The sequence below is a fragment of the Haliotis rubra genome, unplaced genomic scaffold, assembly GCF_003918875.1.
Source record: "Haliotis rubra isolate DU_JTF1 unplaced genomic scaffold, ASM391887v1 Scf121, whole genome shotgun sequence".
Taxonomy (NCBI): Eukaryota; Metazoa; Mollusca; class Gastropoda; order Lepetellida; family Haliotidae; genus Haliotis; species Haliotis rubra.
Window position 1 is genome coordinate 835,661 of NW_025765126.1, and position 14,232 is coordinate 849,892.

General features: G+C 40.6%; 1 protein-coding gene across 4 annotated transcripts in view; it reads left to right on the top strand.

Moving 5' to 3' along the window:
• LOC124264958 (myotubularin-related protein 6-like) overlaps positions 1–13,342 on the top strand; it is an 88,317-nt gene extending 74,975 nt beyond the window's left edge. For 3 of the 4 annotated variants that reach the window (XM_046699754.1, XM_046699762.1, XM_046699745.1), the window contains exons 6-15: positions 3,483–3,617; positions 4,111–4,243; positions 4,611–4,720; positions 4,933–5,055; positions 5,183–5,436; positions 6,106–6,240; positions 7,126–7,252; positions 7,930–8,352; positions 8,755–8,769; positions 12,437–13,342. In XM_046699754.1, coding sequence (XP_046555710.1) covers positions 3,483–3,617; positions 4,111–4,243; positions 4,611–4,720; positions 4,933–5,055; positions 5,183–5,436; positions 6,106–6,240; positions 7,126–7,252; positions 7,930–8,352; positions 8,755–8,769; positions 12,437–12,592 — 1,611 coding nt within the window. In that variant the 3' untranslated portion in view covers positions 12,593–13,342. The remainder of the gene's footprint in view (positions 1–3,482; positions 3,618–4,110; positions 4,244–4,610; positions 4,721–4,932; positions 5,056–5,182; positions 5,437–6,105; positions 6,241–7,125; positions 7,253–7,929; positions 8,353–8,754; positions 8,770–12,436) is intronic. The other variant, XM_046699752.1, reaches the window with a different exon arrangement.
• The last annotated feature ends 890 nt before the right edge of the window (positions 13,343–14,232 follow it).

Sequence of the window (14,232 nt, forward strand, 5' to 3'; positions counted from 1 at the left end):
ATGTCATCGTGCCTTGAGGTTTCAAAAACTATCAATAACAGGATTGTCTAGTTCAGACTAAGCACCTACAGTCTTCCATCATATTGCCAGAATATTGCTAAGTGGGGTGTTACAAACCAGCAGCAACAACAACATGGTGGTGGTATTACTAAGAACAGCCTATTATAGCTTCAGCCCTATAAACCTTTTGAAGAATGAGGACTAATTTTATGGACATGCAAGTTCTTTATTCTGTATAGGCAACTTTTTGACAATGACATTAGAATCTATGTCGAAACATCGCCTATGCAGAATAAAAAACTTGTATTTCCATGAAACTAGTCGTCATTGTTCATCTACCCAACTTCTAGAATGCCAATCAAAGAAGCTATAAGCCTTTTGTTGAACATACTGCTGACTGATATACGGACTGCAGCTGACTGGACTGGTCATTTCTCTGATAGAAAAGAAACACCAGAACTTGTACAGATTACAAAAAAAAAGTTATTTATGAAGTTTTAATATAAACACATTTGGAGAAAACCATTAGGGACTAATAGGGAGCTTAATTCAACAAAGTACACATTTAATACACACAGTAGACATTTCATACACCTGATTTGAGCTAAGTGCGTAGAAAGATATCACAAAATGATCAGTGAGCAGATCAGGATTACTTTGTCTGGTTATGATTAATAATCGTTCTTGAAACTATTTCAAATGTTACATGCATTGTAATCATCACTCGTGCATTGTTCATGCCGTCTCTTGCAGGAATGGACACTATATGATAAAATATTAAAATTTTAACTCCCTCACTCTTGTGGGAATGTTATTTACTAAGCGATGTGGCAGATATTAGATGACTGTCATACACTTACGAGCGTCCATTTCTGTGTAGAAGAAGCAGGTAATGCCACATTGCTGTATCAGTATTAACATCAGCCACTTGGGAATAATGGTGTAGTGATCAAAGCAGAATGTTGGTGCTATCTTGGTGGATGGGGCAGGAAACAGAGGCCCCATGAGATAGTTGGATGGTATTTAAAAGCCTTGTACACACTAAGATTATCACAGAATCTGACTGTAAACACTACAATGCCAAGTAAAATAGAATCAATATTGGAATTACTGCAGGGTAGGATGTCAGTGGTAGAGGAGGTCAGGAACAGGATGACTTTGCTACACTTTGTGGCCTTGATGCAAACACACAGACCTCATTTGTGAAGTGTTACTGTAGGTCATTAGGCTATATATAGACATAACTGATATAGAACAGAAGCAAGGCTTCAGCCTTGGCTTAGCATCTGTTACACTATGGGACATGTTGAGCCAATCATGTCTGCCATTGTAAGTCATTTCTCTAAGCATCTGTCAATATCTGCAGGTTTGAGTGAGAGAGAAACTTGACAATTGCTGATCAGTTTATTCATGTTCCCCCATTTGGGTAATAACAGTCTGTGCTGTATACTTGGTGGATAATGCTTGGCTGTCCAGTGGAAGCAATGCTTGTATCAAATAGACATGGATGGCAGATGGAAGGACCCTTTTGTAGCTGTGGACTGACGCTTTTGTTCATCCACACTAAACACTATAGAAGTAAAACTCAACAGCTTGTCACATTCAGACAACGCCACAGTTCTATAGAATGTATAACCGCACATGACATTGTTGGTAATAAAATACCCCCTTGAAGAAGTTAGAATTGGACTTTAGCAACCCATACTTGTCTCTCTAGTGAAAAACTGGGTTAGAATTGAACTTCAGCAACCAATACCTGTCTCCTAGTGAAGAAATGGGTTAGAATTTGACTTCAACAACCCATACTTGTATCCCTCGTGAAGAACAGGGTTAGAATCAGACTTCAACAACCAATACTTGTCTCCCTAGTGATGACCTGGGTTAGAATTGGACTTCAACAACCAATACTTGTATCCCTAGTGATGACCTGGGTTAGAATTGGACTTTAACAACCCATACTTGTCTCCCTAGTGCTGACCTGGGTTAGAATTGGACTTAGCAACCCACACTTGTCTCCCTAGTGAAGAACTGGGTTAGAATCAGACTTAGCGACCCACACTTGTCTCCCAAGTGAAGAACTGGGTTAGAATTGAACTTCAACAACCCACACTTGTATCCCTAGTGAAGAACTGGGTTAGAATTGGACTTAGCGACCCACACTTGTCTCCCTAGTGAAGAACTGGGTTAGAATCGGACTTAGCAACCCACACTTGTATCCCTAGTGAAGAACTGGGTTAGAATTGGACTTAGCGACCCACACTTGTATCCCTAGTGAAGAACTGGGTTAGAATCGGACTTAGCGACCCACACTTGTCTCCCTAGTGAAGAACTGGGTTAGAATCGGACTTAGCGACCCACACTTGTCTCCCTAGTGAAGAACTGGGTTAGAATCGGACTTAGCGACCCACTCTTGTCTCCCAAGTGAATATAAAGCTAATATAAAGGCAACATTCAAACCACACCACCCTTCAGTAGGATGAACCACACCACACATTACAGCTAGGTAATATATATACCACATTCAAACCCTAGCGCACACTATTGATCCATGGAAAGGTTTTCACAGCTCTCTGGATGGTGTCTTTGATTCAGGAGTCTACAAGGCAGATATTCTCGGAGGGCAATATTCAGCATAAAAGCCAGACTAAAGAGGATTAAAACTTGCCAGAATGCATATTTAATAGCATCTAAGTGTTCAGCTTGAAGTAATCCTATTCCAGTGTATGATCAAAGTTGTGGGTAGGAACAGACCTATTAAATATGAACACATGACAAGCCATGGCAGACATCACTGATGAGGCCAATGTCCAAAGGCTTCATCTGTCATACAACGGGCTTCATATCTGTCATATAACTGGCTTCATCAAACGCCTCTATCAACCACTGAATACCGTGCTCACAAGGAGCAAATATTTTATGGCTAATCCAGGTTTTAATTAATTCCAGATTATAATGGTATGGCATATGCTTTGTTCCCTGTGATTAAAATGACAGTGAAAGATGCTTAGAGCAGAACATTATTTCATGGGTATGATTTGCTTTCAGCATCTGTGTTAGTACATGTTTTGATGATCTATAGGACTGACTGACTGACTGAGTTTAGTTTAACGCCGCTTTTAGCAATATTCCAGCAACATCATGGCGGGGGACACCAGAATGATCTATAGGAAGGCACAGGAAACAAGCATGTAGTTTATTATTTTAAATATGAGATGTTTTATCCTCAGTTCTCAGTGAATGTGTGTTTATGAGATTTACACATGATTGTCAGGCATTAATAAAATAGAGTGTTATGATCTTTTTCTCAAATAGTTATTGCTCAAAACAAAATCTTGGCCATTCTATAAGAGCCTAAACATGTCATGTATTTCTGAGATAGCATTGATAGCGTGCCTCTCCTTAATGTATTAGCAAGCACAGTGTTATGAGACATGTGCAGCTTGGTGATAACGCAATATGAGCTTAAATCTGTATTGTTTCAGGCAGGAATTACACGCTGCAGTCAACCGTTGGCAGGATTCAGCGCTCGCTGTGTGGAGGATGAACAGATGCTGCAAGCCATACTTAGAGCCAACCCGAAATCTAAATACATGTATGTGGTGGACACAAGGCCCAAGGTCAGTATAGGAGGGCACAGCATGCTGGTACTTCAAGTGCTGTCTTTATATTAAGTCATCACTGTGATGCTGTCAGTGATATCTTTAATGAAGGGTTGTGGGGTTGATTATTGGTTGAAGAGTTGCCGTACCGACGCCACAGGTTTCAGTTCCAGCATGAGTAACATTTGTGAAAACACCCTCTGTCCATAACATTACTAACAACAGCATAGAAGTTCACTTGCTCACCCACCCACTGAGCCACCCACCCATCCACTATTTTGGCTGTGGTTCTTCTCACACCCAGGGTTTCTCTGTAGCAGACCAAAAAATGATCAACATTGTTCCATGGGGTTTGTCAGTTGAATCCAAGAGGTGTGAGCATTACTGCCATACTGATAAGTAATGCTACTCATCGTCCAGACTGTATAGGTAATCATGCCTTCTGTGCCAGTACCTCAGGAAAGATTTTACTCCACTTCAGTTGCTGTCACACTTTTTTCACTATTTTCAGATCAACGCAATGGCCAACAAAGCAGCAGGGAAGGGATATGAAAACGAAAACTTTTATTCCAATATCAAATTTCAGTTCTTAGGAATAGAAAATATCCATGTAATGAGAAGTAGTCTACAGAAGTTGTTAGATGGTGAGTAGATAGTCCACAATCCAGGCTTATGTTAAAGCATAACTCCATCATCTTTTGATGGCAGGGGAAATTTAAGATACAGCCTTTACAATGCAATGAAAACAATTTAAAATGTTGTGATACTTCAGATATTTAGTTCTGTATCTATTTTGAGTGTGATGCAAATTGGCCCTGAATGAAGGGTGTTTTCATTTGTGATGTTTGAGTGAAGACTCTAATGTGGAGCTTCCATAGGGCACTGTTAGGCCAATGGTGTCAGTAAATGGGCTAGTAAAGTGATCAAGATTAAACCAGAATAACCGACTCATTCAACTGAATGAAGTTGTATGCAGAGTGGTGTTTCAGTCTGTGACCTGTGATGTTTCAGTCTGTGAACTAAAGAACCCATCGATGAATTCCTTTCTATCTGGTCTGGAGAGCTGTAACTGGCTGAAACACATCAAGGCAATGATGGAGACGTCGGCTTTCATAGCTCATGTAAGTAGTGTTCCACACCAACAGGTGCTTGTTGGTCTGATGTCCATCCTGTAGTTCCTGCTTGTATTGTGTACATGATACAATACATGTTCTGGCTGAAGGCGCCAGGTATTGTGAGGGATGGTTGTCCTATAGAAGCAGGTGTTGAATGTGAATATATTCAGGACAGACACGGAACCTGTATTTGATGTGTTATTGTTTCTCTGCTTCAGGCCATTACTGAAGGCACAAGTGTATTAATCCACTGCTCTGATGGCTGGGACCGCAGAGCCCAGACCTCTAGTCTTGCCAGCCTGATGCTGGACCCTTACTACCGGACCATACAAGGATTTCAGGTAAACATCCAGTATCTTGTCTCCAAGGTGTTTCAACCATGATTTAAAATATTTGTGGCCTTATTTATCACATTACATTGCCTATATGTTCAATATTTTCATGTAGTCTTGTTTTTCTCTGTTGTAGGCACTGATAGAAAAAGAGTGGCTCTCCTTCGGCCACAAGTTCACTGACCGGTGTGGCTTCCTGGACACTGTGGATGCGAAGGAAGTGTCCCCCATCTTCACCCAGTTCCTTGAAGGGACGTGGCAGATGACCCAACAGTTCCCCTGTGCTTTCCAGTTTAACGAGAGATTCCTGCTCACAATCCACGACCACGCCTACTCCTGTCAGTTTGGGACTTTCATCGGCAACTGTGAGAAAGACAGGCTGGACTTGAGGTAGGCATAGAGATGCCTCCAGTCTCAATACTGTCAGTCCATCACCACAGACCGTTGTTAGACAGGATCATATAATAACTCTCTCAATACTGTCAGTCCATCACCACAGGCCGTTGTTAGACAGGATCATATAATAACTCTCTCAATACTGTCAGTCCATCACCACAAGCCGTTGTTAGACAGGATCATATAATAACTCTCTCAATACTGTCAGTCCATCACCACAAGCCGTTGTTAGACAGGATCATATAATAACTCTCTCAATACTGTCAGTCCATCACCACAAGCCGTTGTTAGACAGGATCATATAATAACTCTCTCAATACTGTCAGTCCATCACCACAGGCCGTTGTTAGACAGGATCATATAATAACTCTCTCAATACATCCAGTCTGTTTGTCTTATCCTTGCAGTGTGTATAGTATTTAGTAAACTACAGACTCACATATTGCTAGATTTATTCAAAGCAAGATAAAGACAAAAGGACATCTGGACAGTCTGGACATTGTTATGCTGAATATTGATACTGGATTGTTTGGTCCAGGCTCAATTACTTGCAGACCATCACCATAAAGCTGGAATATTGCTGAGTGAGGTGTTAAACAACAAACCACACAAGACGATGTTCCTTGGAAACACTGTATTATTTTCCTGTTTGTTTCTGTCCAGGCTGAATGAGAGGACCTACTCGCTATGGGGCTACCTTGCCAAACACATGAATGAATACATCAACCCTTTGTTCAAGAAGGAGTACGAGATTTCACACCCGGTGCTAATCCCCAACACTCGACCACAGTGCATAAAGTAAGTCACAGATAAATGTGGGAAATTGATTTTGAAATGTGGGCATTCTGATCCTGAGATAAACTGCTCTTATTGTGGTTTCAAAGTCTTCATGTTTGTTTCTGAACATCTTGAATTCCTACATGACATATCTCATTCTTATACTCAAGCTGGAGTATTGCTGACAGCAGAGAAACACTGTTTTCTCACACATACAACCTGATTTGTGGACTTTGTTTCATAAGGATTATGGAACAGACATTGCCTTCAAACAAATCATGAAACCTATGGGGTTTCCGGTTATTGATAGATGTACAGCAACCCATTGTCGTAAGAGGTCATTTCATGAATCAGATGTTGAGGTTGTTGAATGTACATCATTGTATTACAGTGTCATGAATCAGATGTTGAGGTTGTTGAATGTCCATCATTGTATTACATTGTCACGGATCAGTGCTCATGATGTCAATCACTGGTCCAGATGTGATTTATTTAATTGTAATAGTGCAGAGAGTGGCATTACAGTTTGTGAGAAGACAATGTAGATAAATCCACATCTCAAGGGTTGCCTCTGTGGGACAACAATGTCCTCTGAGTGTGAGTGAGTGAGTTTAGTTTTACGCCACACTCAGCAATATTTCAGCTATATGGTGGCAGTCTGTAAATAATCGAGTCTGGAACAGACAATCCAGGGATCAACAGCATGAACATCGATCTGCACAATTGGGATATGATGACGTGTGTCAACCCAGTCAGCAAGTCTGACCACCAGATCCCGTTAGTCGCCTCTTACGACAGGCATGGGTTGCTGAAGATCAGTCCTAGCCCAGACCTTCACGGGTCCTCTGAGTGTGACAGAGGCCACTGGACGGCAGCTATCTGACCCAGTCACTTCTACTGCTGCAGGTTCTGGAAGGGCATGTACAACCGGTTCGAGAACGGGATCCATCCCCGGGAGCATGTGCAGGACATTCTGAGTGCAGCCAAAGATCACAGCTCCTCTCTAGAAGATCATGTCAGACTACTGGAGAAGGTGAACATTATATTTGTTATTCACATTGTTTCTCAGTTCGGCTGGCTGAATGTTAAATGTTCCTGTGTCATGGTCGTCTTGCCTGGCTTTGTAAACATCTTCTCTGAAATAAACAGTAACGGCTGAATCTTGAGATGTATGTTCCACCTGTGATGACACTGACTTTCTACAATTGGTTGGAATCATGTCACCTGAACAATATTGAAAACCTAGTGATGGTCATAATTAGGCCCTTTTTTTCTGTTAGTTCATGGTGTAGAGTAGATAGTCCGACTCAAAACATGTTCTGTGTACTTCCTATTTTATGGGGGCGGTGGGGTAGCATAGTAGTTAAAGCATTCATTCATCACACTGAAGACCCGGGTTCAATTCCCCACATGGGTACAATGTGTGAAGCCCATGTAAACTCTTAAATGATGGTTTGTGTTCAGGATAAAGTTGTCTTTTAGAGGTTAATGACATGTTTTACAATTGTTCATGGGATAATCGAGACAACAGATGTTCTTAAAGTGTCGGGGAAAAAACATAACACAAGGATACATTTAATCCCAGATTGGTTGCTCTCCCTAAAAAAACCAGTCCAATGTTTTGAAATCAAAAAGATGTTTGCATTCCAGATGTTTTGACCATGGAGAAGAGTCAGGGACCCGTATTGCTCACTACCTTTTCTTTTCCAGAGAGTGACGCAAATCTGCAAGCTGCTGGGCAAATCCGACGAGACCATTCAGCGCAAACTTCAGGGTTTCCTGTCCATGGAGTCGCTAGACGGGTTTCTTGCTGGCCACATCGATGAGTTGACATTGAAAATAGCAGAAGCTAACCACAACGACATCGAATCAAAAGATGCCGACCTGTCCGGCAACCATGTAAAGAGTGACTCAGAGTCAGGCTTTGATGAATCAAGTTCCCAGATGTCCAGATCGGGTTTTGACGATGGTTATGCTATGGACAGCAGTCTGCTCCAAAGATCCCCGAGTTCCGAGACACTCTCGCTGGATCAGCTCCTCATGGAGTTGAAAACAGTTGCTGTAGAGTGGAGGTCATTCCGCAATGTCCACAACTGTAGCTGTGCCACCCCCTTTGACCACTACGTCAAGAAGGCAAGACTCATTTTACTTTCGATTCAGTTTTAGGCTAAATTCGTTAACACATTAAGATTGGTGAAATGAACTGATTTCATGTTCCAAGGAAGCAGTTAATTGTTCACTTATCCAAAGTTTACTGAGTTATCTACAGCTGAGATTTTACATTAAATGTAAGCACTTCTTGTACACAGTAACAAGGAATGATATGTATGGATTTTCATCAGTTTTTGTTGCTAACATATGTATTAATAACCTATATTATCATCTCTAACACTCGATATAATCAACTCTTCTCAAAGGATGGTAATACACACATGTGTATGAGAGTTTTTCATACAACAGTAATCTTTGTATCTCCTTAAGAAGCTACTTAAGCTTTTGGTCAACTAAAGTCTGAATTTGATTTGATCTGGGCAGGAATTTTCACTTAAGGTATGTCATCATTTTCATTGAACTTTTTTTAAAAAGCATTTTGCAACTTCAATTGACCTGTGGCACGTTTGTGCATACAAAGTTTATTTTACCATCTTCTTTCCTTTCTGACATGTGAACATCTTGGGAAGGCATGCATTTGTGAATCTGATTACATGGGCTTCTTGAATGAAACTAATAAATTCTTCTTCACTGATTCAGAATAAATGATTGTTATCATATGTAGCATGTGAATGCATGCCTTCATGACTTCTCAATGTTGGAACTTAAAACAACTAACGGAACATTTAATTGGATGAAAATGGATGCATGTTACTATGCCAACCATGCAGAAAACAGGGATAAGGGAGTTTCAGTTTACTGCCCCGATTACCATTATGTTAATCCAACCTGCTGCCGTAGTTCAGACTCTAGTACCTGGCGTAGGTCACAAAGGTCATCTGGGGTTGTCTCATTTCTTTCCTTCAGTTTTGTCTCTGATCCTCTTTATGTTTTCTGGCTTGTGGAAAGGACAGTGTCATCTCTGCCCTGTTTATTTGTGACATACAAAAACAGAGTTATTCTTTGGGCGTTGTAGTCATTACTGGTGGTGGGCAAGTCGTGTGAGAATTTTTATCTTTTGATTTTTGGACATAAGTTATCAGGAAAATGTTTCTTCAGGTGTGACAGATTGATATGCTTCGAAAGAACGTTCAAATTTGTCAATTGGTTTAAACAGTCGTTATGAAACTGTTTCGTGTTTGCTTCTTTGGACATTTCACATCTTCAGTCAGGTGTGAATCATTCCTCAAGCTTCCACATTCATCTCTACTCACCATTCAAGACTAACTTCTTGACATGCTTAAAATACCAATACTAACACCTTCAAGTCTTCCAGAGTGACTGTTATTTTTATTAAAACATACTTCATCCTCCACATGCCAAGTAAGACACTGTGTCCTGTACATGCCAAGTAAGACACTGTGTCCTGTACATGCCAAGTAAGACACTGTGTCCTGTACATGCCATGTAAGACAGTGTGTCCTGTACATGCCAGGTACAACACTGTGTCCTGTACATACCAAGTACAACACTGTATCCTGTACATACCAAGTAACACAATGTGTCCTGTACATGCCAAGTACAACACTGTGTCCTGTACATGCCAAGTACAACACTGTGTCATGCATGTACATGTGTCCTGTACATGCTGAAGTAAGACACTGTGTCCTGTACATGCCAAGTAAGACACTGTGTCCTGTACATGCCAAGTAAGACACTGTACCTGTACATGCCATGTAAGACAGTGTGTCCTGTACATGCCAAGTACAACACTGTGTCATGTACATACCAAGTAACACAATGTGTCCTGTACATGCCAAGTAACACAATGTGTCCTGTACATACCAAGTAACACAATGTGTCCTGTACATGCCAAGTAAGACAATGTGTCCTGTACATACCAAGTACAGCACTGTGTCCTGTACATACCAAGTAACATAATGTGTCCTGTACATGCCAAGTACAACATTGTATCCTGTACATACCAAGTAAGACACTGTGTCCTGTACATACCAAGTACAACACTGTGTCCTGTACATGCCAAGTACAACACTGTGTCCTGTACATGCCAAGTAACACAATGTGTCCTGTACATGCCAAATACAACACTGTGTCTGTACATGCCAAGTACAACACTGTATCTTGTACATACCAAGTAACACAATGTGTCCTGTACATGCCAAGTACAACACTGTGTCCTGTACATGCCAAGTACAACACTGTGTCCTGTACATGCCAAGTACAACACTGTGTCCTGTACATGCCAAGTAACACACTGTGTCCTGTACATGCCAAGTACAACACTGTGTCCTGTACATGCCAAGTACAACACTGTGTCCTGTACATACCAAGTAACACAATGTGTCCTGTACATGCCAAGTACAACACTGTGTCCTGTACATACCAAGTAAGACACTGTGTCCTGTACATGCCAAGTAAGACACTGTGTCCTGTACATGCCAAGTAAGACACTGTGTCCTGTACATGCCAAGTAAGACACTGTATCCTGTACATGCCAAGTAAGACACTGTGTCCTGTACATGCCAAGTACAACACTGTGTCCTGTACATACCAAGTAAGACACTGTATCCTGTACATACCAAGTAACACAATGTGTCCTGTACATGCCAAGTACAACACTGTGTCCTGTACATGCCAAGTAAGACACTGTGTCCTGTACATGCCAAGTAAGACACTGTGTCCTGTACATGCCAAGTAAGACACTGTACCTGTACATGCCATGTAAGACAGTGTGTCCTGTACATGCCAAGTACAACACTGTGTCCTGTACATACCAAGTAACACAATGTGTCCTGTACATGCCAAGTAACACAATGTGTCCTGTACATACCAACACCATGTCCTGTACATGCCAAGTACAACACTGTGTCCTGTACATACCAAGTAACACAATGTGTCCTGTACATGCCAAGTAACACAATGTGTCCTGTACATACCAAGTAACACAATGTGTCCTGTACATGCCAAGTAAGACAATGTGTCCTGTACATACCAAGTACAGCACTGTGTCCTGTACATACCAAGTAACATAATGTGTCCTGTACATGCCAAGTACAACACTGTATCCTATACATGCCAAGTAAGAAACTGTGTCCTGTACATGCCAAGTACAACACTGTATCCTGTACATGCCAAGTAACACAATGTGTCCTGTACATGCCAAGTAACACAATGTGTCCTGTACATGCCAAGTACAACACTGTATCCTATACATGCCAAGTAACACAATGTGTCCTGTACATGCCAAGTAACACAATGTGTTGCTGGGTACTGTACTTCTGGATAACCAGTCACTTCATTCTTTACCTTTATCAAGAATTATTTGTTGAAACATGGAAGAATTCATTTGTTTGAAAGTTCTGCACATTTTACAGACATCTTAAATTTTGACACCTTCTATAAACTATTGCACAGACTATTTAACAGAACTTTTGAAACTGAAAACTGTCTGTTTCTTAGTGTCTTGTGTAAGGGAGACAACTGCTGTCCTGTAGAATTCTGAACAATTAACACTTAACTGATGGTGATTATACAGTGTAACATATTTGTAACCTTCAAATCCTTTGTTATTGTTAGTGATACAACATTTCTTTATTAAAATGCATGAAATATTGGATCCAGTTTGAAGCCAGCAAACTTGAACAGCTGGTTAAGGATTAACATACTTACCTTGACTCATGAGCTGACCAGATGTGAGAGAGTTTTGTTACAATGTATAACTCCAGCTGAATATCCACTGATGTTCTGGTCCAGAATGTGTTGCTTTCAAGCCACTACATAGTTACCTCACTTCTCTTGCTATTTGTATTTTAAGAGGTATTCGTTTTTATCTGGTATTTGGGAAACGTCAATAAGAGTTGTTTTTTTAAAGATATTTTTGGGTGACATTTGTGAAATCTTTAAATAATGGTTTGTCAGACATTAAATTATGTTTCTCATACAGGTACATGTTGCAGATACAATGTGGATATTAGTGAATGTTAATTAAGTCTATTGAAGGAGGGAAAACGATAATCTTGTAGTCTAACACATCTGACCCAGTATGACCCAGCTTGTGAAGACTGGTGTGTACATTATGTATATGTGTATATTGTTCTGATTCCAGTTCCACTGCTGGAAGTGCGGTGAGGTGTTCTGTACGCGCTGCATTGCCCGCTACATCCCGCTCCCCGGACACTACTCTCGCCGGCCCGTCCCCGTCTGTAAGCCCTGCTATCGACAAGTCCGACACTCGCCGTCAATGGAGTTCCCCACCAGTTGATGTCACCACCACTAGACCGACCCCGACAGCCACATCCCTAGACCTGTGTATCGTCTGTCACACTGCACTCCTCCCTAGAATCCTACTGGCTTCAGTGTGCCACAACTGTGTACAGTATTTATTGAAGCAAATGCTCGATGTCAATAGATTATTGATGCTCTCTCAATTACAATGTGTATATGACGTGAGATTTAATAGAATTGAAGATGATTTCAGGTTCTAAATATCAGAGTTGAGTTACTGTTTTGTTTGGTTGTGATCATGAATGTACATAAGGTATATAGATTTTCCTCTCAATCTTGTCAGGTACAGATTAGGTTGTTGTGAGTCAGTCAGTGACTTAAGGGCACTGATTGTATGCTCCCCAGGGAGATGATAATGAATATTGAGTGCACACTCAACTGACGGGTTAATAATGTCTACGCACTTAGAGCATGCTTGGCATACAGTGTTATAGAAAAAGGATTGTTATTATTATTAATATCTCCACAACTCTTCTGACCATTGGGTTGTTAACATGACGATCGTCCAGAGACAAGACACAGATGTTTCGTCTCTAGATCAGCTCATCAACGTATGTTTGTCATTCACTCTCTATCACCACAATGAATGTAACAGGGTCCTTTCTTATCATAGAGTCCTCATTAGTGGTGGTCCGATTAATTGAAATAATCGAAGATTGGTCGCAGTGACTAAACAACCAAGCAATCGATCATGTTTTCTCATAATCGAACACAAACAATTCTGGAACACTTGTTTTCATAAACAATATTTTTCACAAGGTTGGTTTTGTCTGTTACATTTCATAAGCACTACAAGCTCGTTTCAAGTCATGATTGAATTTATCTTAAAGACTCCAAGAAATTTATGTTCCTGACATACTAGTCATCCTTTAAAGAAGTGAAATTTTGCCCAAAACACCACAAAAGAACTACATGTTTTTTCCTTATTTTTGTGTGCATTAACGAATTTCATTAATGACGCTAACCAATTTTTTTCGCTGATTTTTTCGGTTGTAATAAACCAATCATCAATTATGAGATTTTAACCAATTCCCAACACTAGTCCTCATGTTATATATTATAGCTGTTGGTCATTTGATATCATATACTACAACATAAATCCTTGCTGACCACAGTGGCCCCTTCATATCTTGTATTGCAATGGACATGAGTTGCATAGCTGGGTCCAAGTATTAGATAGATCTTGAAGCATGTCCACTCTGGATGTTTATGTATAAAATAGTGCGTTTTGATAAGAAAAACAGTCCAGGCCATGAGAAACAACAGATACTTGTGCTCAGTTCACAGCTAGAAACAACAGATAATTGTGCTGAATCCCCAACTAGAAACAACAGATAATTGTGCTGAATCCCCAGCTAGAAACAACTGATAATTGTGCTGAATCCCCCATTTGAAACAACAGATACTTGTGCTGAATCCCCAACTAGAAACAACAGATAATTGTGCTGAATCCCCCATTTGAAACAACAGATAATTGTGCTGAATCCCCAGCTAGAAACAACAGATAATTGTGCTGAATCCCCAGCTAGGAAACAACAGATAATTGTGCTGAATCCCCAGCTAGAAACAACAGATAATTGTGCTGAATCCCCAGCTAGAAACATCAGGCAGAATCAG